The sequence below is a fragment of the Symphalangus syndactylus genome, chromosome 1, assembly GCF_028878055.3.
Source record: "Symphalangus syndactylus isolate Jambi chromosome 1, NHGRI_mSymSyn1-v2.1_pri, whole genome shotgun sequence".
Lineage (NCBI taxonomy): Eukaryota > Metazoa > Chordata > Mammalia > Primates > Hylobatidae > Symphalangus > Symphalangus syndactylus.
This window is the reverse complement of record NC_072423.2, coordinates 91,865,143-91,893,044: the sequence shown is the minus strand read 5'-3', so window position 1 is coordinate 91,893,044 and position 27,902 is coordinate 91,865,143. Positions and strand designations below refer to the sequence as shown.

The 27,902-nt window shown below is 37.9% G+C and overlaps 1 protein-coding gene across 3 annotated transcripts in view; it reads left to right on the top strand.

Annotated features, from left to right (window-relative positions):
* Positions 1-27,902, top strand: part of SLC22A25 (solute carrier family 22 member 25) — a 121,221-nt gene that overhangs the window by 35,772 nt on the left and 57,547 nt on the right. For 2 of the 3 annotated variants that reach the window (XM_055294525.2, XM_055294488.2), the window contains exons 4-7: positions 12,056-12,906; positions 13,593-13,696; positions 24,487-24,641; positions 24,740-24,908. In XM_055294525.2, the coding sequence (XP_055150500.1) occupies positions 12,505-12,906; positions 13,593-13,696; positions 24,487-24,641; positions 24,740-24,908 (830 nt within the window). In that variant the 5' untranslated portion in view covers positions 12,056-12,504. Of the gene's footprint in view, positions 1-12,055; positions 12,907-13,592; positions 13,697-24,486; positions 24,642-24,739; positions 24,909-27,902 lie in introns of those variants that run through there. The other variant, XM_055294449.2, reaches the window with a different exon arrangement.

Sequence of the window (27,902 nt, the reverse complement as noted above, 5' to 3'; positions counted from 1 at the left end):
GGTGCCTGCGCCTCTGTCCTCTTCTTTGCCCAGGTGGTTCACAGGGTCTGCTCAGTGGCTGATTATCAACAGCAAACCAGAAAAGGACTTAAAGGAACTGAGAAAAGCTGCACACAGAAATGAAACTAAGAATGCTGGAGCCATCCTAACCATGAAGATGAGCAGGATGGGAGCTGGATATAGGATGTTGGGAAGACATAACTTGCATTCACACTATGTGGTTTCCATGAAGAGAATAAAGGGTGGGAACACAGGTCTGATTATGGGTCTTCCTATGTCACCTCACTGTCCTGGTTCTCAGTGGGTGTTCACATTGTTTGGATTAGTACTGAAAGAGAGTATGCTCTTGCTGAAAAGATTCAACACAGATATTTCACTTTGAAGAGACAGAGGGCATTTAGTGTTAACACCTGCGAAGAGTGTATATTGGTAACAATATACACTAGAAAGTAAGAAAAACTATTCCATTTCTTCCTGCTTAATACTCTTTGGGCCTTTTTTCAGGGTGTAAGGCCAGAGGAAGGAAGGGTTAGTGACCATGTAGAATAGAATACCAAGACGTTCACTATTTGTTCATTCAGTCACGCACTCTTCATTCAGGGTATATTTTCTCACTGCCTAATGTGCCAGGTTCTGCTCTATCCCTGGAGATATGACAGTAACCACACAGTCCAAATTCCTGGTCTGTGGAGTTTACATTCTACTTATTACAACTTTTAAGAGTATGGCTGAGTGTAAATGCCTGAAAGAAGTCTTTCTCTTTTTCCCACTTCAAGTATAGAAGGTAGATATTGCTGTGGATCCTAAAGTAAACCATTTATCATATTATGCACATATAAAACTGTATTGAAAAACTATATCAGGCTAGGCATAGAGCTTGATCATGTATAACAGTATAAATCAGGGTCTCAGGCTTCACAGAGTTTTTATATTAATAAGGGAAAGAAAAAGAAATAGATATTTTAAGTGTTTTATTCTGGTCAAAATCAGTTAAAATGAGATCTACTAGCTTAACGAAGTTTTAAGTCACAATACAATATTGTTAACTATAAGTACAGTGTTGTACAGAAGGTCTCTAAAATTTTTCAATCCCGTATCACTGAAACTCTATACCCACTGAACAGCAATTTCCTATTTATTGCTTCCTCCAGACTCTGGAAACCACAAGTGTACTCTGTAATTATATGAGTTTGACTGTATTAAATACCACATATAAATAGAATGGTGCAGAATTTGTCCTTCTGTGACTGGCTTATTTAATTTAGTATTATGCCTTCAAGACTCATCCATGTTGTAGCATATAGCAGGATTTTCTTCTTTTTTATGGCTGTATAATATCCCACTGTGTGTGTATGTATGTGTATACCTGAATGCAATATTTTTCTAAGATGTTCTGGGCACTAGAGCAAGCCAATTGCATTCTCTTACACTCAGCAGTCAAGTACCTAAGTGTTCCCTGGGCAGATGGGGCTATAGAGGGAGGGGCCAGGATTGTCATCTGTTAAAAGTCATTCCTCATGGAAACATGAGAATTAGGGAGAAAGTGCCCCCCTCCCAAATCTCCAGTATATCCTTGGTTCTTTCTTTCTCGTGCACTTTCTAAGTCTGATTTGTTCCAGTCATCCCCTGGCAGGTCCCTTTTTCCAGCCATAGAGCAGTCTCTTCTTCATGTTATAATAAATCTTCCTCTTCCCAAGTCATTGCATTCTATTAGTTCTCACTTTTCGATGTGATTATGGCCGTATTTCACTTCCTTCTGCTCTCAACTCTACATATTCAAAATCAATGTACAAAAATCACAAGCATTCTTATACACCAATAACAGACAAACAGCCAAATCATGAGTGAACTCCCATTCAAAATTGCTTCAAAGAGAATAAAATACCTAGGAATCCAACTTACAAGGGATGTGAAGGACCTCTTCAAGGAGAACTACAAACCACTGCTCAACGAAATAAAAGAGGATACAAACAAATGGAAGAACATTCCATGCTCATGGGTTGGAAGAATCAATATCATGAAAATGACCATACTGCCCAAGGTAATTTACAGATTCAATGCCATCCCCATCAAGCTACCAATGACTTTCTTCACACAATTGGAAAAAACTACTTTAAAGTTCATATGGAACCAAAAAAGAGCCCGCATTGCCAAGTCAATCCTAAGCCAAAAGAACAAAGCTGGAGGCATCACACTACCTGGCTTCAAACTATACTACAAAGCTACAGTAACCAAAACAGCATGGTACTGGTACAAAACAGAGATATAGATCAATGGAACAGAACACAGCCCTCAGAAATAATGCCGCATATCTACAACCATTTGGTCTTTGACAAACCTGACAAAAACAAGCAATGGGGAAAGGATTCCCTATTTAATAAATGGTGCTGGGAAAACTGGCTAGCCAGTTTTCAGCTAGAAAGCTGAAACTGGATCCCTTCCTTACATCTTATACAAAAATTAATTCAAGATGGATTAAAGACTTACATGTTAGACCTAAAACCATAAAAACCCTCAAAGAAAACCTAGGCAATACCATTCAGGACATAGGCATGGGCAAGGACTTCATGTCTAAAACACCAAAAGCAATGGCAACAAAAGCCAAAATTGACAAATGGGATCTAATTAAAGAGCTTCTGCACAGCAAAAGAAACTATCATCAGAGTGAACAGACAACCTACAAAATGGGAGAAAATTTTCACAACCTACTCATCTGACAAAGGGCTAATATCCAGAATCTACAATGAACTCAAACAAATTTACAAGAAAAAAACAAACAACCCCATCAAAAAGTGGGCAAAGGATATGAACAGACACTTCTCAAAAGAAGACATTTATGCAGCCAACAGACACATGAAAAAATGCTCATCATCACTGGCCATCAGAGAAATGCAAATCAAAACCACAATGAGATACCATCTCACACCAGTTAGAATGGCCATCATTAAAAAGTCAGGAAACAACAGGTGCTGGAAAGGATGTGGAGAAATAGGAACACTTTTACAGTGTTGGTGGGACTGTAAACTAGTTCAACCATTGTGGAAGTCAGTGTGGCGATTCCTCAGGGATCTAGAACTGGAAATACCATTTGACCCAGCCATCCCATTACAGAGTATATACCCAAAGGATTATAAATCATGCTGCTATAAAGACACATGCACATGTATGTTTATTGCAGCACTATTCACAATAGCAAAGACTTGGAACCAACCCAAATGTCCAACAACGATAGACTGGATTAAGAAAATGTGGCACATATACACCATGGAATACTATGCAGCCATAAAAAATGATGAGTTCATGTCCTTTGTAGGGACATGGATGAAACTGGAAAACATCATTCTCAGTAAACTATCGCAAGGACAAAAAACCAAACACCGCATGTTCTCAGTCATAGGTGGGAATTGAACGATGAGAACACATAGACACAGGAAGGGGAACATCACACTCTGGGGACTGTTGTGGGGTGGGGGGAGGGGGGAGGGACAGCATTAGGAGATATACCTAATGCTAAATGATGAGTTAATTGGTGCAGCACACCAACATGGCACATGTATACATATGTAACAAACCTGCACATTGTGCACATGTAACCTAAAACTTAAAGCATAATGATAATAAAATAAAATTTAAAAAAAGAAATCCTCTCCTGCTCTCTTCTCGTCTCTGCTCTGCCCAATTTCTTCTTCCCATGCCATTGTGACTTGCTCAGCCATTTTCAATCTTTATCTCTTTATTCTGTGTATTTCAGCCCCAGTAGAAGAAGCTTTAGTTCCAAAGTGCATTCCCCATTCAAACCATAAGAAAAAAGTGTCATTGAGACTCAATCCTTAGAAAGTCAATGACAGCACACTTACGTGATTATCACTGAGGTTAACTGTGATCACTGAGATCCAATCCTTAGAAAGTCAATGATGGCACACTTACGTGACTATGAGTGATGAGGTAACTGTGCAAGATCAAAACAAATTTCTCTACTGAATACTCTGCAGTTTTCTGTTATATCAACCAAATTTCAGAGTTTTCCACCTATAGTATATTAAGAAATATTTTTCTGAATAGCATCAATACTTGTAATTTTGGAGACTGATTTGAGTAATAATAAAATTCTGGTCTCCTGCACAGCCAGCTGTGTGTGAATTACTCTTTCTCTATTGCAGCTCCACTGTCTTGATAAATCAGCTCTGTCTAGGCAGCAGGCAAAGTGAACCCACTGGGCAGTTACAAGTTTTCAAGCTCATCTGGGATTGCCCTTGTGTAGCCCCCTTCCAGCAATGGATCCAGAGGCCAGCCCAAATAGCCAACTAGTTCTCTCAGACTGGGGCTGACTCTGGTATTCTCTCTACTGGCAGGCACTGCTGACACATTTAATTAAATGTGCATGAATTTAATTAAAATAGAGAAACAGTCCTGAGAAAATATCCCACAACTGTAGCCCTATCACAGGGTGTCTGCCTATAGCTCCATGGTAGGCTGTCTGTAACTGTAGCTCTATCATAGGGTATCTGTCTGTAGCATGGTCATGGAGTGCCTGTAGCTATAGCCCCATTAAGGGGTGTCTGGATTGGTGAGTATCCCAGGTGCTGCCAATGCCTCCTTCCTTCTCCTGATTGGTTTGGTTCCTTTGTGGGGTCTTGGTTTTTGTGTAGCCCCATTGCGGGTGTCTATCTCAGTTTGGCTCCTTTGGGAGTCTCAGTTGGCTCTCTCTAATTAGTAGGAAGAATCTTGGTTTGAGAGACTTCTCAATCATGAAGATTTCAGGAGATTTCTCAGATGGAGAATGGGAGGATAGTTTGAAGGGGATACTCTTGGAGTTCTTGGTTAGGAATTCCAAGACACACCATTACCGGGTGTCTGACTTGGTGAGTATCCTAGATGCTGCCAATACCTCCTTCCTTCTCCAGATTGGTTTGGATCTCAGTTCAGCTTCTCCTCCAAGGGACAATAAGAATACCAGGGAGGAAAACCTAGCCTGGATTCCAGGAATGCAGCCACTGAAAGCCACTTGGAGGTAGTAATATCTCAATTGGGTCTTAGATGTTAAAATATTGTAGAACTAAGCAGGCTTAAACAGGGCAGGGATGTGATTAAATTTGCTGCTGAAAGCAGTTCAATTTACTGCAGGAGGCAAGGCTATTGGTGTATATTACTGGAAAAGGAGGTGAAAAACAAGGAAAAAACTCATTTAAAAAGTAAAAATCCGGGCTTCATGCATGTCAGCCATCCAGCCCACCTTTCTCTCTAGTACTTACATGTCTTTTCCTTTCAAGATGCCTGATGCCATGTGTCAGGTGCACCTTAGAGAGGAAGAGATGGAGACTTGTCTTTCTGGCAGAAATTGCCCAACTCATGTCTTTTATTATCAATGCCTTTCATTATTACATGTAATACCTAACCTTATCTTGATCAGACCACAAGAGGCACTATGGTACCAAAGTCTTACCTAAACTAGGGGAAGAAATTTTGCCAAATCCAGCTCCCTCTAGACTCTCTGCCTCACCTAAAGAAAAAAAAAGACAAAAATCTTCTGAAGATCACATCCCAGGGAATAATACCAAATATATCATATCTAAGTTCCTACAAATCATGGTAAAAAGCAAGAAAAAACACAATCTGAAGATTCAGTGTAAGCATCAGAGTCCCAAATAGTGCAATAATTTTGGAATCACCAACCAGAAATTTAAAATAACTATGATTAATACGCTAATTGCTCTAATGGAAAAAGTGAACAATAGGTGAGAACAATTGAGTAATATAACCAGAGAGATGAGAACTTTAAAATGAATTTTTAAAAAGTGCTAGAAATCAAAACCACTATAATCGAAGTGATAAATAACATTGAGCGGCTTAACAATAGACTGGAGTAACAGGAAAGAATTAGTGAGCTTGAAAATATTTCAAAAGAAAACTCTGAAACAAAATGCAGAGAATAATATAATGAAATATAAAACAAAATATCCAAGAACTGTGGTAGATTTAAAAATATACATGTAATGGAAATATCAAAGAAGAAAGAAAGAAAAGAGCAAAATAAATACTTGAAGTAATTAAGGCTGAGAATTTTCCAAAATTAAGGACAAATCCTGTCTTAGTCTGTTTGGTGCTGCTATAACAGAATACTTGAGACTGGGTAATTTATAATAAACAGAAATTTGTTGGCTCATAGATCTGGAGGCTGGGAAGTCCCACATCAAGGTACTGGCTTCAAGCAAGGGCCTTCTTGCTATCTCATCACATAGCAGAAGAATAGAAGGAAAAAAGAGAGGATAAAAGGAGTAAAAAAGAGCAATGGGGGACTGAACTCACCCTTTTATAATGGCCACCAGTCCCACCCATTAGAGCAGAGCCCTGGTGGCCTAATCACCTCTTGGAAGTCCTACCTCTGAATACGGTTACAATGGCAATTAAATTCCATCCATCTTAGAGGATGTAAACATTCAAACCATATCAAATTCCCTGCGAGAAAAAATTAAAGGAAAAGTGCTAAGATTTATTTCCCTTAATTGGAGATAAATCAATAAAGGCAGAAATTGCATTAGTGGCTACCAGCTTTCAGGTGGAGACAATCAAAATTAACTATTAATGAGAATGGTGAGTCTCAGGAATTGATGAAAATATCTAATTATCTAGTTATCTAAAATTAGATATCTAATTATTTTAGATAATTATATCTAAATTAGGCATCTAATTAATATCCAATTATCTAAAATTAGACCATTCTCATGGTTACAGAGTTCTCCCAGATCCATTTAGCAAAGACTTCAAAGAGCCTCTTTTAAATATGTTCAAATAACATGTTTAAGAACTAAAAGAAAGGCAAAATAACAGTGACTCATCAAAGAGAAAATATCAATAAAGATGTAGATATTGTTTTTTAAACTGTATGAACATTTGGAAGTTGAAAAGCAAAATAACTAAAGTATAACTTCATTAAGGTTCTCAGCAGTAAATTTGCATTGGCAGAATAAAAGAGTCAGTGAGTGTGAAAATAAAACAACCCAGACTTTAAAACATGAACAGAAAAAAAAGAATGAAGAAAACTAAGTAGCACACATAAAACTGACACAAAGATCATGATGGTAAATGCTGAAAGAATGAATGCTTCCCCCAAAGTTCAGGAACGATACAAGGATGTCTACTGTTGCAACTTCCACTTAAAATTGAACTGCAGATTCTACCCAGGGAAAGTAGGCAAGAAAAAGAAATAATAGTTATGCGATTGAAAAGGAAGAAATAAAACTATATCTATTCACAGATGGCATGTGCATGTAGAAAGTCCTAAAGATTTACTAAAGCCTGTTAGAACTATAAATGAGTTAATCAACATTGCTCAATACCATATAAATAAGAAAAATTGTTTTTATACACTAATGATAAACAATCCAAAATAAAATGGAAGAAATAGTTACATATCCAAGAGCATCAGAAAGAATAAATCACTTAGAAAATATTTAATAAGGCAGGGCACAATGGTTCACACCTGTAATCCCAACACTGGGAGGCCAAGGCAGGTAGATCACTTAAGGCCAGGAGTTCAAGACCAGCATGGCCAGCATGGCAGCACATGCCTGTAATCCCAGCTACTTGAGTGGCTGAGGCAGGAGAATCACTTGAACCCGGGAGATTGAGGTTGCATTTAGCCGAGATTGCTCCACTGCACTATAGCCTGGACAACAGGGTGAGGCTCTGTCTCAAAAAGAAAGAAATAAGAAAAGAAAAGAAAAGAAAAGAAAAGAAAAGAAAGGAAAGGAGAGAGGAGGGGAGAAGAGGGAGAAAGAAAAGAAAAAGAAAGAAAGAGGAGAAAGAGGAGAAAGGGAAGAAGGGAAGAAAGAAAAAGAAAGAAGAAAGAAGAAGGAAGGAAAGAAAGAAAGAAAGGAAAGAAAGAAGAAAGAAAGAGAAAGAAAGAAAGAAAAGAAAAGAAAAGAAAAGAAAGAAAGGAAGGAGGGCATGAAGGAGGGAGGGAAGGGAGGAGGGAGGAAGGGAGAGAAGGAAAAAAGGAAGGGAGGGAAGAAAGGAAAAAAGAAGGGGAAAAGAAAACATTTCATAAGGGAGTGCAAGACCTGTGTTTTGGGTGATCAGACCCAACACCAGGTCGTGGGGGCTACAAAGCCCAGCAGAGTCAAAGGAATGAGACAAGACAAGAGTGCACAGGGTGGGTCCAGAGGGCCAACAACAGTATGGAGGCTATGAAGTCCCCGAGCTCCGGGAGCCCACACTATTTATTGGTAGTCAAACAAAGAAGCAGGTGGTGAGGACGTGCGGACGTGGGGATAGACAGGTAGCGGTGCATCAAGCGTAGCTGTGACGGTTTAGCATATGCTCTGCTACTTGAGATAAGGGAGAACAGGTTCTTCTAATTCAAGATACAATCAGTTTATGATCTTGGGAGAGCAAGGAGCAAGGGGCCAGCGAGTCTGGACACATTCCAGAGGCTACAAGGGTTTTATGCCCTGAGCCCTGGGTTCTCTCCAAGCCACAAGGAGTTTTATGCCCTGGGCTTAGATTGTAGTGTGGCAGGGCAGCCTTCTACCCTTTGGCATAGAGCTTGGTGTTCCATAGGCCATGAGGGGTTTTAGGCCCTGGACCCAGGACATGTTCCAAGACTCTTTTACATTGTCAGACAAGTGAGCCCTGCCTCAGCCCTTCCACAAACATGTCTCCCTTTTTTGTTCTGCAAAACTGCCACAGCTATCATTGCTTGCGTACAGATACAACTAGGGAAGGAAGAAAGAAAGGAAGGGGGAAGGAGGGAGAAAGGGGGAGGAGGGAGGGAGGGAGGAAGGAAAGAAGGAAAAAAGAAAATATTTCATAAAGGAGTGCATGACCTGTGCACTGAAAACTACAAAACATTGTTGAAAGAAATAAAAAATCTAAAAAATTAAAGAAATATCTCATGAGCTTGTTTTAAAGGCCTAATATTGTTAAGATGACAACACACATCAGTTTACCTACAGATAAAACTACTCCTCTTAAAATACCAACAGGCATTTCTGCAAAACTTGACAAATTGTTTTTTGTATTAATATGGATATTCAACAATTATGAAATAGACAGAAAACCATGAAAATAAAGACCAAATGGAATATACAAAGTCTTATCAATTTCAACACTTCTTACAAAGCTAAGGCAATCAAGACTGTGTATATTCTGGTCTAAGGACAGATTATATGTGTGTATATATACATATATATATATATATATGAATAGAATTGAAGTCTAAGAACTAAACCATAACATTTATGATTAATTGATTTTCCACAAGAGGCTAAGAAAAAGGAAAAAAGCCTTTTTTAAAAAATATTTCTGAAACAAATGGATATCAAGTGAAAATGAATTTGTATACCTACATCACACCATGAAAATAGATAAAGGAACTAAAAGTGATTCATAGGCCTAAATGTAAACTCTTACAATAAGACTTAGGAGTATGTTTTTATTCTGAATTATGTGATTCTTAAATGTTCATAGAAACACTGACATAATAGCCAAAAAGCGGGAACCAACCCAAATGTTACCAGCTGTGAATAGATAAGCCAAAATATATTATATCCATACAATAGAGAATTATTCAGCCAGGAAAAGGATTGAAGGACTGATATATGCTACAATGTAGATGAAAGTTGAAACATTACATTAAGTGAAACATGCCAGATATAAAGAGTCAAGTATTTTATGATTCAATTTATAAATCAAATGTCCACAATAGGCAAATCCATAGAAACAGAAAGTGAATTTGTGGTTGCCAAGGGCAGCGGGCAAATAAGAAATACAGAATTACTGCTATGGATGTGGTTTCCAGTGTGGTGATGAAAATGTTTTGTAATGAGATAGTGGTGATGGTTACACAACCCTTTGAATGACTGAAACACAATTGTATACTTTAAAAGGGTGAACTGCATCTATTGAGATAATCATGTGGTTTTTGTCTTTGGTTCTGTTTATATGCTGGATTACGTTTATTGATTTGTGTATGTTGAACCAGCCTTGCATTCCAGGGATGAAGCCCACTTGATCATAGTGGATAAGCTTTTTGATGTGCTGCTGGATTCAGTTTGCCAGCATTTTATTGAGGATTTTTGCTGGAGGAATCATGCTACCTGACTTCAGACTATACTACAAGGCTACAGTAACCCAAACAGCATGGTACTGGTACCAAAACAGAGATATAGACCAATGGAACAGAACAGAGCCCTCAGAAATAATACCACACATCTACAACCATCTGATCTTTGACAAATCTGACAAAAACAAGAAATGGGGAAAGGATTCCCTATTTAATAATGGTGCTGGGAAAACTGGCTAGCCATATGTAGAAAGCTGAAACTGGATCCCTTCCTTCCACCTTATACAAAAATTAATTCAAGATGGATTAAAGGCTTAAATGTTAGACCTAAAACCATAAAAACCCTAGAAGAAAACCTAGGCAATACCATTCAGGACATAGGTATGGGCAAGGACTTCATGTCTAAAACAACAAAAGCCAAAATTGACCAATGGGATCTAATTAAACTAAAGAGCTTCTGCACAGCAAAAGAAACTACCATCAGAGTGAACAGGCAACCTACAGAATGGGAGAAAACTTTTGCAGTCTGCTCACCTGACAAACAGCTAATATCCAGAATCTACAAAGAACTCAAACAAATTTACAAGAAAAAAACAACCCCACCAAAAAGTGGGCTAAGGATATGAACAGACACTTCCCAAAAGAAGACATTTATGCAGCCAAAAGACACATGAAAAAATGCTCATCACCACTGGCCATCAGAGAAATGCAAATCAAAACTACAATGAGATACTATCTCACACCAGTTAGAATGGCGATCATCAAAAAGTCAGGAAACAACAGGTGCTGGAGAGGATGTGGAGAAATAGGAACACTTTTATACTGTTGGTAGGACTGTAAACTAGTTCAACCATTGTGGAAGACAGTGTGGCGATTCCTCAAGGATCTAGAACTAGAAATACAATTTGACCCAGCCATCCCATTATTGAGTATATACCCAAAGGATTATAAATCATGCTGCTATAAAGACACATGCACACATATGTTTATTGCGGCACTATCCACAATAGCAAAGGCTTGGAACCAACCCAGATGTCCATCAATGATAGACTGGATTAAGAAAATGTGGCACATATACACCACGGAATACTATGCAGCCATAAAAAATGATGAGTTCATGTCCTTTGTAGAGACATGGATGAAGCTGGAAACCATCATTCTCAACCAACTATCTCAAGGATAAAAAACCAAACACCACGTGTTCTCATTCATAGGTAGGAATTGAACAATGAGAATACTTGGACACAGGCAGGGGAACATCACATACTGGGGCCTGTCTTGGGGTTGGGGGAGGAGGGAGGGAAAGCATTAGGAGATACACCTAATGTAAATAACGTGTTAATGGGTGCAGCACACCAACATGGCACATGTATACATATGTAACAAACCTGCACGTTGTGCACATGTACCCTAGAACTTAAAAATAAATAAATGAATAAGATTTTTTTTAAAAGGGTGAACTGTATGGTAAATGAATTATACCTCAATGAGGTATACATTTTAATAGAACTTTTAGTCCTAATCAAGGTGCAATTTTCTCCTATATTTTGTCTACAATTCTTCCATCGCACATTGTGCGTCTCACATAACATTTTCAATATCAGATTACAATTGTTTATGTACTCTATCTTACTCACTGAACTATAAGATTTTTGAACCTTGTTGTACACATCATTCAAGATACTGACACAGAAAATGTCCTCACAAATAATATCTGAAAGAATCAATAAGCCAGTAAAAGTAAACCTCCATATGAGCTTAGCACTGGCTTTCTCCTCTGGTTCTTATCAGTACCCACTCTTCCCACATTTGAAGTAATTTATTTCCAGTGTGAGTTTGTGGTATGATTTGGCATGAAGCAGAACATCAGTCAACAAAATGGAAGGATTGCACCATATTAGTCATTTAATTCAACTCAGATTGTGTTTATTAACTCTTAATCAAAAATTGGTACTTAATAAGAAAGACATTTGCTTTCTGTTCTTTTCACAGAGAAAAGAAAAAGCACTTTCCCTTTGAGTCCCACAGATTACACTTTCTGGAAAGACTGCATACCAAGTAGCAGGTTTATTTTAGTTTGTTTACAAAAAAAAAAAATGTGCAGACCAAAGTTCAATGCTGCTATTGGGGAACTACTAAAGACATCAATAGGTAGATGTCTAATGTTTAAACACATTTCATTGAAAATGGTTGGAAGTATCCGAGCCAATTATTTCTTATGTGACCCTAAAGAAAACAGATACCTACCTGACCCCAAAACGACTTGAGGAAATTGCTTCCATGGCCTTGCTGCAGAGGGGAGAGAGGGCCCATTAAGAAGAGAGTGGGGTCAGGATCAACACACACACTTAGTGTGATTTAAGGAAAAGAAATATTTTCTCTTTGAACTTATCTGGATACAGTCATTTTGTCTCCTCTTGGGGATCACTTGTCCAGCCTCAATGGCCTTTCAGGACCTCCTGGATCAAGTTGGAGGCCTGGGGAGATTCCAGATCCTTCAGATGGTTTTCCTTATAATGTTCAACATCATAGTATACCATCAAACTCGGCTGGAGAACTTCGCTGCATTCATACCTGATCATCGCTGCTGGGTTCATATACTGGACAATGACACTATCCCTGACAATGACCCTGGGACCCTCAGCCAGGATTCCCTCCTGAGAATCTCCATCCCATTCGACTCAAATCTGAGGCCAGAGAAGTGTCGTCGCTTTGTCCATCCCCAATGGGAACTCCTTCATCTGAATGGGACCTTCCCCAACACGAGTGAGCCAGATACAGAGCCCTGTGTGGATGGCTGGGTATATGACCAAAGCTCCTTCCGTTCCACCATTGTGACTAAGGTAAGAAGCTTCACTTTCCTCTCTTGCATACATGACCTGGGTGTTTAGAATAACACAAGAAATGATTGTGCTTCCAGCCTTTAGTCACATGTAGGTGCTTATCTTCATTCCTTCAGCAAACATTAATTGCTTCTCTATTGAATGCCAGATACCTGCACATTTAATGAGTCTAATGAATTCAAAAGTAGATGTGACCCTGCTATCATAGTGCTTTTATTCTTGGTAAAACCAAAATTTAAGCAAGCATTTATGAATAATGTGTTAAAAAAATGTTCTGCTAAGTCAGGAATGCTCAGCCTGTGGTTGAAAATTATAAACCTCTGGGAAATTACTGAAAACCTCCATGTCCAGACTGTATCTCACAACAGTCATATGAGAAAGTCTAGGGGTGAAATTTAGGCATCCAAAAATATTTAAAAGTTCTCAAATGATTTCACTGTGTGGCCAAGGTTGAGAACCATTTAGTATGGAATAAAACTGGGCACTAATAATACCTAAAAGTTTAGGAATAGCTTTCAAGAGAAAGTTGTATTTAAGTTGAGACCTGAATAGTGAATATCAGGTAATGCAGAAAAGGGAAGCTAGGGAGGAAGATAGAATGAAACTTGCAGGCTATTTTAAGACATTTTGATCAGGTTGCACTGAGGGGCTATAAGCATTGATAAGAGGGTTTCCTTTTCTTCCAGTGGGATCTGGTATGTGAATCTCAATCACTGAATTCAGTAGCTAAATTTCTATTCATGGCTGGAATGATGATGGGAGGCAACCTATATGGCCATTTGTCAGACAGGTGAGTATCTATGGAGCATAGCTCTCTTTAAGGATATTTTCATCAATTCATGAAACATTTTTCATCTAGAAATATTTTTGGAAATTACACTATCCTGTTGCTCCCGTGGTCCCCAGGGATCTGTAGACACAAAAGGAAAATTATAGTGAGTGTGGTGAGTGCTATTTTTTAAAATGTGTGTGCTGTGCACAGTACACAGAAATTTCATCTCCATCTGACCTGGGGGTGTTTCAAAATAGGGTTTGGATAAATCCCAGGGGAGGCAGAGCAAGATGACAGAATAGAAGCTTCCACTGATTGTCTTCCCCACAGGAATACCAAATTTGAAAACTATCTACACAAAAATGCACCCTCATAAGAACCAAAAATCAAGTGAACGATCATAGCACCTGATTTTAACTTCAGTGAAGGGGATAGAAAAGACAGTCTTGAATTGCTGACAACACCCCATCTTCGTCCCCCAGCACTGGCCATGTGGCACAGAGAATCTGTGCACTTGGGGGAGGAAGAGCACAGCAATTATGGGACTTTGCATTGGGACTCAGTGCTGCCAACACAGGGCAGAACTCAGCCAGCACTCATGAAGGAAGCATTTAGACCAGCCATAGCCACAGAAGTGAATCACCCATCCCAGTGTTCAGAATATGAGATTTGGTAAGCCTTGCCATCACAGGCTAAAGTGCTCTGGTCCTAAACAAACTTGAAAGACTGTCTAGGCCACAAGGACTGCAACTCCTAGGCAAGTTCTAGTGCTGGGCTGGGCTAAGAGCCAGTGGACATGGGAGCACAGGATCTAATGAGAAAACAGCTTGGGTGGCTAATGGAGTGCTTACATCACTCCCTCCCCCACCACAGACAATGCACCTTGCAACTCTAAAAGAGACTCCTTCATTCCATTTGAGGAGAGGAGAGGGAAGAGTAAAGATGACTTTGTTTCATAACTTGGATACCAGCTCAGCCACAGTAGGAAAGGGCACTGGGCAGAGTCATGATCCCTTCATTCCAGGACCTAACTCCTGGATGACATTTCTAGACACACCCTGAGCCAGAAGAGAATCTGCTGCCTTAAAGAGAAGGGCCCAGTCCTGGCAGGAAATAGCACTTGCTAACTAAATATCCCTTGGCTCCTGAATAATCAGCAGTGGTAACCAGGTAATACATGTCATTGACCTTGGGTGAGACTCCGAGATATGCTGACTTCAAGTGTGGCCCAGCATATTCACATCTGTGGTGGCTACAAGGAGAGACTCCTTCTGCTTGAGAAAAGGAGAGGGAAGAATAAAGGGGACTTTGTCTTGCACCTTAGGTACCAGCTCAGCCGCAGTGGGGAAGACCACGAAGTAGGCCTTTGGGTTGTCTTAGCTCTTGGGCAGCATTTCTAGACCTACTCTGGGCCAGATGGGAGCCCACTGCCCTAAAAGGTGAGTCCTAGGCCTGGCAGCATTCACCACAAGCTGACCAAAGAGCCCTTGGGCCATAAGTTAATATTCACCCTGGAAGTATTCCACATGGGCCTGTGGTGGTATTAGACACAGAGAAATTCCTCTTCTGGTGGAAAGGGGAGAGAAGAGTGGAAAGGATTTTGTCTTGTGGTTTTAGTGGCTGCTTAGCTGTAGTAGAATAGAATTATGGGTAGATTTATAAGGTTTCCAACTCCAAGCCCTGGCTCCTGTACAGCATCTCTGGATTTGCCTGGGGCCCAGGGGAACTTGCCACCCTCAAAGGAAGGGCACAAGGTTGGCTGGTTTCACCACCTCCTGATTGTAGAACCCTAGGACCTTTAGCAAATATAGGTGGTAACAAGGAAATGCTTACCTTGGTCCTTGACCAAGACCCAGTGCTATGCTGTCTTCAGGTCTGACCCAGGACAGTCCTAGTGGTAGTGGCCTCAGGGAGTTTTTGTCATCCCATCACTAGCTACAAGCAGCTCAGAACAGAGAGAAAGACTCCATTTGTTTGGAAGAAAATAAAGAAAAAAAAACAAGAGTCTCCGCCTGCTGGTCCAAATAATTTTTCCAGATCTTATCCAAGACCACCAAGGCAGTCTGCAAGAACTACAGCATTACCACGTTTGGAGGCCCCCTAATGCAGATGTGGTTGCAATGATCAAAAACTTAGATCACAACACTCAAGCCCCTTTGAATACCTGAAAAGCCTACCCAAGAAGGACGAGTATGAGCAAAGCCCAGACTGTGAAAACCACAATAAATATCTAACGTTTCAATGCCCAGTCACCAAAAAGTATCCACAAACATCAAGACCATCTAGGAAATCATGACTTCACTAAACAAACTAAATAAGGTACCAGGGACCAATATTGGAGAGACAGATATGTGACCTTTCAGATAGAAAATTCAAAATAATGGTATTGAGGAAACATGAAGAAATCCAAGATAACACAGCAAAGGAATTCAGAATCCTATTAGATTAATTTACCAAACACATTGAAATAATTAAAAAGAATCAAGAATCAGAAATTCTGGAGTTGAAGAAATGCAACTGACATATGGAAGAATGCATCAGAATCTCTTAAGAGCAGAATTGATCAAGCAGAAAAAAGAATTAGTGAGCTTGAAAACAGGCTATTTAAAAACACACAGTCAGAGGAGACAAAAGTAAAAAGAATTAAAAAGAATGAAGCACTCCCACAACATCTAGACAATCATCTCAAAAGGATAAATCTAAGAGTTATTGGCCTTCAAGAAGAGGGAGAGAGAGAGAGACAAAGGTAGACAGTTTATTCAAAGAGCTATTAAGAGAGAACTTCACAAATACAGAGAAAGATGTCAATATTCAAGTACAAGAAAATCACAGGATATCAAGCAGATTTAACCCAAAGAAGACTACCTCAAGGTATTAACAATCCAACTCCCTAAGTCAAGGAGAAATAAAGAATCCTAAACACACAAGAGAAAAGAAATAAATAACATCCAATGGAGACCCAATATGTCTGGCAGCAGACTTTTCCATGCAAACCTTACAGGCCAGGACAGAGTGGCATGACATACTTAAAGTGCTGAAGAAGAAAAAAAAAAACTTTTAACCTATAATAGTATATTTGGCAAAAATATCCTTCAAATATGAAAGAGAAATAAAGACTTTCCCAGACAAACAAAGGCTGAGAGGTTTCATCAACACCACACCTGCCCTACAAGAAATGCTAAAGGAAATTATTCAATCTGAAAGTAAAGAACAGTAATGAGCCATAAGAAATTATCTGAATGTATAAAACCCCCTGCTAGTAGTAAGTACACAGAAAATCACAGGATATTATGACACTGTAATTGTGGCATATAAACTAACTAAAACAACTTTTCTTTTTTTATTTTATTTTTTATTTATTTATTTATTTATTTATTTATTTATTTATTTATTTATTTATTTTGAGATGGAGTCTCGCTCTGTCACCAGGCTGGAGTGCAGTGGCACAATCTCGGCTCACTGCAAGCTCCGCCTCCCGGGTTCACGCCATTCTCCTGCCTCAGCCTCCCGAGTAGCTGGGACTACAGAAACCCACCACCATGCCCGGCTAATTTTTTGTATTTTTAGTAGAGACAGGGTTTCACCATGTTAGCCAGGATGGTCTCGATCTCCTGACCTCAAGATCCACCCGCCTCTCCCTCCCCACATGCTGGGATTACAGGCAGGAGCCACCACACCCAGCCTAAAACAACTTTTCAAGACATAGATAGTACAATAAAATATAAACAGAAACAAAGGTTAAAAAGCAGAGAGATTAAGGTAAAGTATGCAGTTGTATTAGTTTTCTTTTTGCCTATTTGTTTTTCATGTTTATGCAATCTCTATTAACTATCAGTTTAAAATAATGAGTTATAAGATATTAATTGCAGGCCTCATGGTAACCTCAAATCTAAAAACATACAATGCATACACAAAAAATAAAAAGCAAGAAACCAAAACATATCACCAGAGAAAATCATCTTCACTAAAAGGAAGACAGGAAGGAAAAAAAGGAAGAAAGAGAAGACCACAAAACAACAAGAAAATAAATAACACAATGGCAGGAGTAAGTCCTTACTTATCAATAATATTATTGAATGTAAATGGACTAATCTCTGCAATCAAAAGACACAGAAAGGCTGAATATTAAAAACAAAAACAATGATCTGTTGCCTACAAGAAACGCATCTTATCTATACACACATAGACTGAAAATAAAGGGATGGAAAAAGATATTCCATGCTAATGAAAACCAAAAAAGAGCAAGATTAGCTATGCTTATATCAGACAAAATAGATTACAAGACAAAAAAATGTAAAAAGAGACAATAAAGGGGTCAATTCAGCAAGAGGATATAAAAATTATAAATATATACACACAACATTGGTGCACTCAGATATATAAAGAAAATATTACATATCAAAGAGAGAGATAGACCCCAATATAATAATAGCTGGAGATTTCAACACCCCACTTTCAATATTGAACAGATCTTCCAGACAGAAAATCAACAAGCAAACATTGGACTTAACCTGAAATAATTTCAGGTATCTTTTCTGACCACACTGGAATAACAGAAATCAATAAGACGGATTCTGGAAACCATACAAATACATAAAAATTAAAGAGTATGCTCCTGAATGACTAATGGATATGAATAGATTAAGAAGGAAATTGAGAAATATATTGAAACAAATGATAATGGAAACACAATATACCAAAATCAATGGAATACAGCAAAAGCAGTACCAACAGGGAAGCTTAGAGCTATAAGTGCCTACATCAAAAAGGAAAAAATAAATTTCAAACAAACAACATAATGATGCATCTTAAAGAACTAGAAAAGCAAGAGCATATTAAATAAAAAATCAGCAGAAGAAAAGAAATAAAGATCAGGGCAATAATAAAGGAATTTAAAATGAAGAAAAGAATACAAAACATCAACAAAACAAAACTTGGTTTTCTGGAAAGATAAACAAAATTGGCAAACCTTTAGCTAGACTAAGAAAAAAGAGAGAAACCCTATATAAATAAAATCAGAGATGGAAACAGGAGACATTACAACCGATACCACAGAAATTCAAACGGTCATTAGAGTCTACTATTAGCAATTGTGTGCCAATAAATTGGAAAATATAGAAGAAATGGGTAAATTCCTAGATACATACAACCTACCAAGATTGAACCCTAAAGAAATCCAAAACCAGAACAGACCAATAAAAAGTAATGAGACTGAAGCTGTAATAAAAAGTCTCCAGGTAAGGAAAAGCCTGGGACCTGATGACTTCACTGCTGAATTCTACCAAACATTTAGAGAACTCATACGAATCCCAATCAAACTATTCCAAAAAATAGAAACAGAGGAAATATATTAAACTCATAATACAAGGTTAGTATTACACAGATACCAAAACCAGACAAAGACAATTCAAAAAAAGAAAACTACAGGCCAATATCCCTAAAGAACATTGATGAAAAAATTCTCTACAAAGTACCAGCAAATTGAATTCAGCAACACATTAAAAAGATTTTTCATGATGACCAAGTGGGATTTTGAACCACGGATGCAAAGATGGTTCAAAATACAAAATCAATTGATGTGATACATTCTATCAATAGAATGAAGGACAGAAACCAGATGATCATCTCAATATTGAATAAACATTTGATAAAATTAAACATTGCTTCATGATAAAAAAAACTCTCAAAAAAAACTGGGTATAGAAGGAACATACTTCAACATAATAAAAGCCATATGTGACAGACTCATAGCTAGTATCATATGAAATGGGGAAAAAATTGACGGCCTTTTCTCTAAGATCTGAAACACAACAAGGACACCCACATTCACCATTGCCATTTAACATAGTACAGGAAGTCCTAACTAGAGCAACCATACAAGAGAAAAATATAAATAGCACCCAATTGGAAAGGAAGAAGTCAAATTATCCTTGTTTGCAGACTATACGATCTTCTATTTGGAAAAACATAAAGACTCCACCAAGAAACTATTCAAATTGATACCCGAATTCTGTAAAGTTGCAGGATAAAAAATCAACATACAAAAATCAGTAGCATTTCTATATGCCAACAGTGAACAACCTGGAAAACAAATCAAGAAAGTAACCCCATTTACAATAGTGACAAATAAAATTAAATACCTAGAAATTAACCTAAGAAGTGAAAGATCCCTACAATGAAAACTCTAAAATGTTGGCGAAATAAATTGAACAGGACACCAAAAATGGAAAGATATTCATGTTGGTGGATTTGAATAATCAATTTTGTTAAAATGTCCATACTACCCAATGCAATCACAGATTCAATGCAATCTCTATCAAAATACCAATTACATTATTCTCAGATATAGAAAACACAATTCTAAACTATATATGAAACCATAAAAGACCCAGAATAGCCAAAGCTATCATGAGCAAAAAGAACAAAACTGGAAGAATCACATTACCTGACTTCCAATTATACTACAGAGCTATAGTAACCAAAACAAGATGTAAGATGTACTGGCATAAAAACACGCACATAGACCAGCGGGACAGAATGGAGAATCCAGAAAAAAATTCATACATCTACAGTGAACTCATCATCAACAAAGGTGCCAAAAACATACATTGGGGAAAAGGACCGTCTCTTTAATAAGCAGTGCTGGGAAACTGGATATCCACATGCAAAAGAATAAAATTAGACCCCTATCTTTTGCCATATATAAAAATTAAATCAAAATGAATTAAAAATTTAAATCTAAGACCTCAAACTATGAAACTAATGCAAGAAAACATTGGGTAAACTCCCCAGGACATTGGACTGGGCAAAGATTTCTTTGGTAATACGCCACAAGCACAGGCAAACGAAGCAAAAATGGAGAAATTGGATCACATCAACTTAAAAAAACTTCTGTACAACAAAGGAAACAATCCACAAATGGAAGAGACAACCCACAGAATTGGAGGAATTTTGCAAATTACCCATCTGATAAGGGATTAATAACCAGAATATATAAGGAGTGTGTTTTTAGACCTACAGATCCACAACTCTGTAGGAAAAAAAAATCTAACAATTTAATTTTTAAATGGGTGAAATATCTGAAGAGACATTTCTCAAAAGAAGACACACAAAAAACAAACAGGTATATGAAAATGTGCTCAACATCATTGGTCATCAGAAAAAATGCAAATCAAAACTACAATGAGATATCATCTCACCCCAGTTAAAATCGCTTGTATCCAAAAGGCAGACAATAATAAATGCTGGTGAGGATGTGGAGAAAACGGAACCCTCATGCACTGTTGGTGGGAATATAACTTAGTACAACTCCCATGGAAAACAATTTGGAGGTTCCTCAAAAAGTTAAACACAGAGCTGTATATTATCCAGCAATCCCATGGCTAGGTATATACCCAAAAAGGAAATCAGTATATCAAAAGGAAAGGATATCTGCTCTCCATGTTTATTGCAGAACTATTCACAATAGCCAAGATTTGGAAGCAACCTAAGTGTCCATCAACAGATGAATGGATAAAGAAAATATGGTACATATACAAAGCAGGGTATTATTCAGCCATAAAAAAGAATGAGATTTTGTCATTTGCAACAACATGAATGGAACTGCAGATTATTATGTTGAGTGAAATAAGCCAGGCAAAGAAAGACAAACTTCACGTGTTCTCACTTATCTGTAGATCTAAAAACTAAAACAATTAAATTCATGGACATAGAGAGTAGAATGATAATTACCAGAGACTGGAAAGGGTAGTAGTGGCTGTGTCAGGGGGAAAGTGGGCATGGTTAATGGGCACACAAAAAAATTGAAAGAATGAATAAGATCTAGTATTTGATCACATAACACAGTGACTACAGTCAGTAATAATTTAATTGTACACTTTAAAATAACTAAAAGAGTATAATTGGATTGTTTGTAACACAGAGGATAAATGCTTGAGGTGATGGATGCCCCATTTACCCTGATGTGATTATAACATATTGTATGCCTGTTTCAAAATCTCTCATATACTCCATAAGTAAACACACCTACTATGTACCCACAAAAACTAAAAATTTAAAATTTTTCCAAAGACAGAGTTTGGAGAGAAAGTGCCACAACATTTGGTTTAGACAGATGAAACAGAGTTACCTATGGGAACAGAGAGGAACATGTTTCACGACATGGAATTCAGCCTTAGCAAGGGGTACCATGTGCAGTCCCTCCTGGACACTGTGTACTGATGGCTTGTGCCCGGAGCATGATCATTAGATCATAGTTCCAAGTACGATGGGGCAGACATTTTTCTAAAACCTGCAGGGTACATTTCAAGGTGTCATTGATGGTGTCTTGAGAAATCATTCCTGAAACCTTGATTTTTTTGTCTTTGCAAAAACAGCTTTTTAGAGGTATTACAACTTCTACGTTACAACAAAAGGTAAGTAATCTAAGGACAATATTGTCACAGTCTGTGACATGAGAAGTTTGGGGTACTCTCTAACTTACCGTATGTCTTCTGAAATGGCAGGAAACCATTATCATCACCCAACCATGTCTCCACTGATGGTGAGGAGGGACTTGAGGCGCCCATTGCCGTCCACCAGCATCATATCGCCTGGTATCTCTCCTGAAACCTTGAATGTATGACAGTAAAAGTAACACATAAAAGAATCGAGAGTCAGAGGGTTAATTTCCAACAGTCCAGTAACCCAGCCCTCTGGGACAGTGCCATGAGAAAATGGAGATAAACCAATTTTAATGGATCATAGGTGGTACAAGATAAGGTAGTGGTACCAGGCAGGAGAACCAGCTGAAGTTGATGGGGCAAGGTAATCTAATGATTTGGAGCTTTATCATAAACCTGGGGGGAAATATTAAATGATTTTATGCAGAGATAGCCATGATCAAATTGATACTTTGGATATAACACACTCAACTGTTCACGATATCCCCAAACTAGAAATACTCTAGAATTTCATTAATAATAGAATGAATAAATAAGATGCAGGATATTCACATAGTGGATTTTTATACAGAAAAAGGAATGAACAACTTACTCTGTACAATAACATGGATGAATAACAAAATTATTTTGTTTGCCACAAGAATAACAAAAAATGATTGCATACGATACCACTTCACTTATGTAAAAGTCAAAGAAAAGCAACTATGGTGTTGGGAGTCAGAAAGGTGATTCTCTTTAGGATTTCACTGGGATTGCATTAAATCTCTATAGCAGTTTGTGTAAAATTGCCATTTTAAAATATTGAATTTTATAGGCTGTGAATGTAAACATCACTCTCCATTAATTTAGATTTTCTTAAATTCCCTTTGCAATATTTTACAGTTTATGGAAAAAAGTCATGCATTTTCCATTAAATTTATTCTAATTAACTTAGTTTTTGAGGCCATAAAGTTGTTCATCATAATTTTAATTTCTAATTATTCATAGCTACTATATATGAAGGTAATTGTCTTTTTCTATATTAAGCTTATATCCTTCCAACTTGATAATTAGATCTAGTAGCATTTTGTGGATTCCCTAAAATTTTCCACTACAAAATCATGCCATCTGCAAGAACATGTGAGTGCATGTGTGTTTTTGGTAGAACAATTATATTTCTAACTTTTGCTTTTTATTATCTTTCTGGCAGTAGCTAGGACCTTCAATACAATAACAAATAACAATTGGCAAGAGCTGAAATTCTGCCTCACCACATGCCACATTGTCCAAGTTGTCTACAGAGAGGTCCTCTTTCCCAGAATATAATAAAACAGAGAATTTCCTTTTTATTTTTTTTAACCCTCCCCTGAAAATCTTAACCCACTTTGATGTATTGTTTCATGGATGTTCCTTTCACATCAGTTTACCTATGGCCTGCACAGTCCTAGAATATCATGTATAGAATTAGATCTCTTGCCTCCCAGCCACTATACAGACTCTCTACTATGCTAAAGTACATAGGAGAGACTTGTGTTCATAGTGCACTGTATGTTAATACAGGAGATATTTCTCTTTCTTTAATGTCAACTTTTATTTTAGATTCAAGGGGTGCATGTGCAGGTTTGTTACACGAATATATTGCATGATGCTGAGGCTAGGGGTATGAATGAACCCATCACCCAGGTAGTGAGCATAGTACCCAATTGGTAGTTTCTCAAACCCTTTTCTCCTCCCTCCCTGCCAACTCTTGTAGTCCCCAGCTCTATTGTTCCCTTCTTTATGTCCCCAGCATCTATTGTTCCCTTCTTTATGTCCCTGTGTACTTAACGTTTAGCTTCCACTGATAAGTTGAGGACATTGTAATGTTTGGTTTTCTGTTCCTACATTAATTCACTTAGGAAAATGGCTTCCATCTGCAACCATGTTGCTGCAGAAGACATGATTTCATTCTTTTTTATGGCTACATAGTATTCCAGTCTACCATTGGTGGACATTGAGGTTATTCCATGCCTTTGCTACTGTGAATAGTGCTCCAATGAACATGTGAGTGCGTGTATCTTTTTGGTAGAACAATTTATCTTCACAAGGGACATTTCTGGTGTGTTAACATTTCAACATCCCAGCCTGTCTTACATGTTTTGAATTTGTATCAATGATCTACTGGCAACAGATTGGAGAAGAAACTTTTATACACTCAGTATCTATTTACAAACAGAGAACATTCTTTCTGAGAAGGCCTGCCATTGATTAACTGTTGACTCTTTAACCTTTTAAGTGTAAAGTTTCACTTGTTAAACATCCTTTAAGTTTCAAAGTGTGCTTTCCCTTCACTAACATTTCCCAAAGGTTGTTATTGTTCCCATGATCTAATCTGCCCCTGTTTCTCAGGTTTGGGAGAAAGTTCATGCTCAGATGGTCTTACCTCCAGCTCGCCATCGTAGGCACCTGTGCAGCCTTTGCTCCCACCATCCTCGTATACTGCTCCCTGCGCTTCTTGGCTGGGGCTGCTACATTTAGCATCATTGTAAATACTGTTTTGTTAAGTAAGTCAATATTTTCGATTCACATTTTCCAAGCCTTGGCTTTGACATTGAAGCTCCACCTGTGTTTGAAGCTAAATCTTGTTTGTGTTTTCTTTCAGTTGTAGAGTGGATAACTCACCGATTCTGTGCCATGGCATTGACATTGACAATTTGTGCTGCTAGTATTGGACATATAACCCTTGGAGGCCTGGCTTTTGTCATTCGAGACGAGTGCATCCTCCAGTTGGTGATGTCTGCACCATGCTTTGTCTTCTTTCTGTTCTCAAGGTATTGAGCTTGCATTCTTCTTTTGCCATATGACATCCTTGAATGCAGATGTACATGGAATTAGGACATGAATTCCATTTGATCCTCTGTCTAGCCCTGAGTACATTCTCCTAATCTGTGCTAAATGTGCAATTCAAGAAGCAAAACACAAAGGGTTTCCTGATGAAATTAAGGAGAGTTAATTAAATTTGAATATAAGATAATCAACAAATACTTCTGTAAAATATCCAAATATTGCAAGAGATGCAATAAAACTCAAAATTATTCACTGTTTATATGAAATTTTATTTCACCCAAATATTCAGTATTTTATTTAACTGAATAAAACATAGGAGGTTCCATTTAATTCAAATTTCAGATAAAGAACAAATAATTTTTGGTGTAATGACATCCAAAATATCTCATGGGACATGCTTATACCAAAAAAGAAAATTGCTGCTCATTAGAAATCTAAATTTATCCATGCCACTTTTTTTATAAGAAAATCTTTTTTAACTTTCAAGTTCAGGGGTACATGTGCAGGCTTGTTACATAGGTAAACTTGCATCATGAGGATTTGTTGTACAGATTATTTTATCACCTAGGTATTAAGCCTAATACCCATTTGTAATTTTTCCTGATCCTCTCCCTCCTCCCACCTTTCACCCTTCTATAGGCCCCAGCATGCCTTGTTCCCCTCTATATGTCCGTGTGTTCTCATTATTTAGCTCCCACTTATAAATGGGAACATGTGGTATTTGGTTTTCTGTTCCAGTATTTAGTTTGCTAAGTATAACGGCCTCCAGCTCCATCCATGTCCCTGCAAAGGACACAATCTTGTTCTTTTTTATGGCTGCATAGTATTCCATGGTGTATATATGTACCAATTTTCTTGGTCCATTCTATCACTGATGGCATTTAGGTTGATTCCATGTATTTGCTACTGTGAATAGTGCTGCCATGAACATACATGTGCATATGTCTTTATAATAGAAGAGTTTCTAGTCCTTTGGGTACATACCCAGTAATGGGACTACTGGGTTGAAAGGTATTTCTTTCTTTAGGTCTTTGAGGAATCACCACACTGTATTTCACAATGGTTGAATGAATTTACACTCCCACCAACAGTGTAAAAGCATTCCTTTTTCTCCACAACCTAGCCAGCATCTGTTACTTTTTGACTTTTTATTAATAGCCATTCTGATTAATGTGAGATGGTATCTCATGGTGGTTTGATTTGCATTTCTCTAATGACCAGTGATATTGAGCATTTTTTCATAATAGTCGGTCATATGTGTGTCTTCTTTTGCAAAATGTCTGTTGCAAATGTTCGTTGCAGCTCTATTGACAATAACAAAAACATGGAATCAACCTGAATGTCCATCAATGACAGATTAATGAAAATGTGATACTTACACACCATGGATTATTATGCAGCCATAGAAAAGAATGACAGTATGTCTTTTGCAGGAACATGGAGGGAGCTGGAGGGTATCACCCTTAGCAAACTAACACAAGAACACAAAACCAAATATGACATGTTCTCACTTATAAATGGGAGCTAAATGATTAGAACTTATGAACACAAAGAAAAACACAATAAACACTGGGGTCCACTTGAGAGGGGAGGTTGGAAAGAGGGAGAGAAGCAGAAAAGATAACTATGGGTACTGGGATTCATACCTGGGTGATGAAAAAATATGTACAACAAACTTCCATAATACATGTTTACCTATATAACAAACCTTCACATGTGCCCCAAATCTAAAATAAATTAAAAAAATAAAAGTGTCTGTTCATGTCCTATGCCCACTTTTATTTTATTGTACTTTAAGTTCTGGAATACATGTGCAAAATGTGCAGGTTTGTTAAACAGATATACATGTGCCATTGTGGTTTGCTACACCCATCATCCCATCATCGCCATTAGGTATTTCTCCTAATGCTATCCCTCCCCGAGTCTCCCACCCCACAACAGGCCCCAGCATGTGATATTCCCCTCCCTGTGTCCATGTGTCCTCATTGTTCAACTCCCACTTATGAGTGAGAACATGTGGTGTTTGGTTTTCTGTTCCTGTATTAGTTTGCTGAGAATGATGGTTTCCAGCTTAATCCATGTCCCTGCAAAGGACATGCACTCATCCTTTTTTATGGCTGCATAATATTCTATGGGGTATATGTGCCACATTTTCTTTACCCAGTCTATCATTGATGGGCATTTGGGTTGGTTCCAAGTCTTTGCTATTGTGAATAGTTCTGCAAAAAACATATGTGTGCATGTGTCTTTATAGTAGAATGATTTATAATCCTTTGGGTATATACCCAGTAATGGGATTGCTGGGTCAAATGGTATTTCTGGTTCCAGATCTTTGAAGAATCACCACACTGTCTTCCACAATGGTTGAACTAATTTACACTTTTACCAACAGTGTAAAAGTGTTCCTATTTATCCACATCCTCTCCAGCATCTGTTGTTTCCCGACTTTTTAATGATTACCATTCTAACTGATGTGAGATTGTGGGATTGTTCCTCAGAGAGACCGATGGGTTCAGGAAGATATTTATTATTTAGGTGCACCAGCCCAGTCAGATTAACATCCAAAGGACTGAGCCCTGAACAAAGAGTTAAGTTACCTTTTAAACATTTTGTGGGGCAGGGGGAGATCTGTGCGGGGGGAAGCATATTACAGAAGCAAGCAACAAAGACAGTTATTCAATTAATTGAGACATGCATTACATCATTTCTTACTTTTCAAGGAAAAACATGTTTTACAACTTGAGTTTATCTGTCTAGTGACCTTGCAGCTGCACAGCTAGAGAAACAGCGTCTTCACAATGCTTGGGAAAGGAGGAGAAATAAGGCTCACTAGCAACAGAAAAACAGGCAGTTAATTTTTAAAAGACTCCAGCTCTTTCTCTTTCTCAGGGGGAATTGGGTTTTCTTACATACAACTGAGTTTCTGCTTACACATTCTTTAATTTCTTTTAATTCCTGTTCCATTCCTTCCTTTGGTG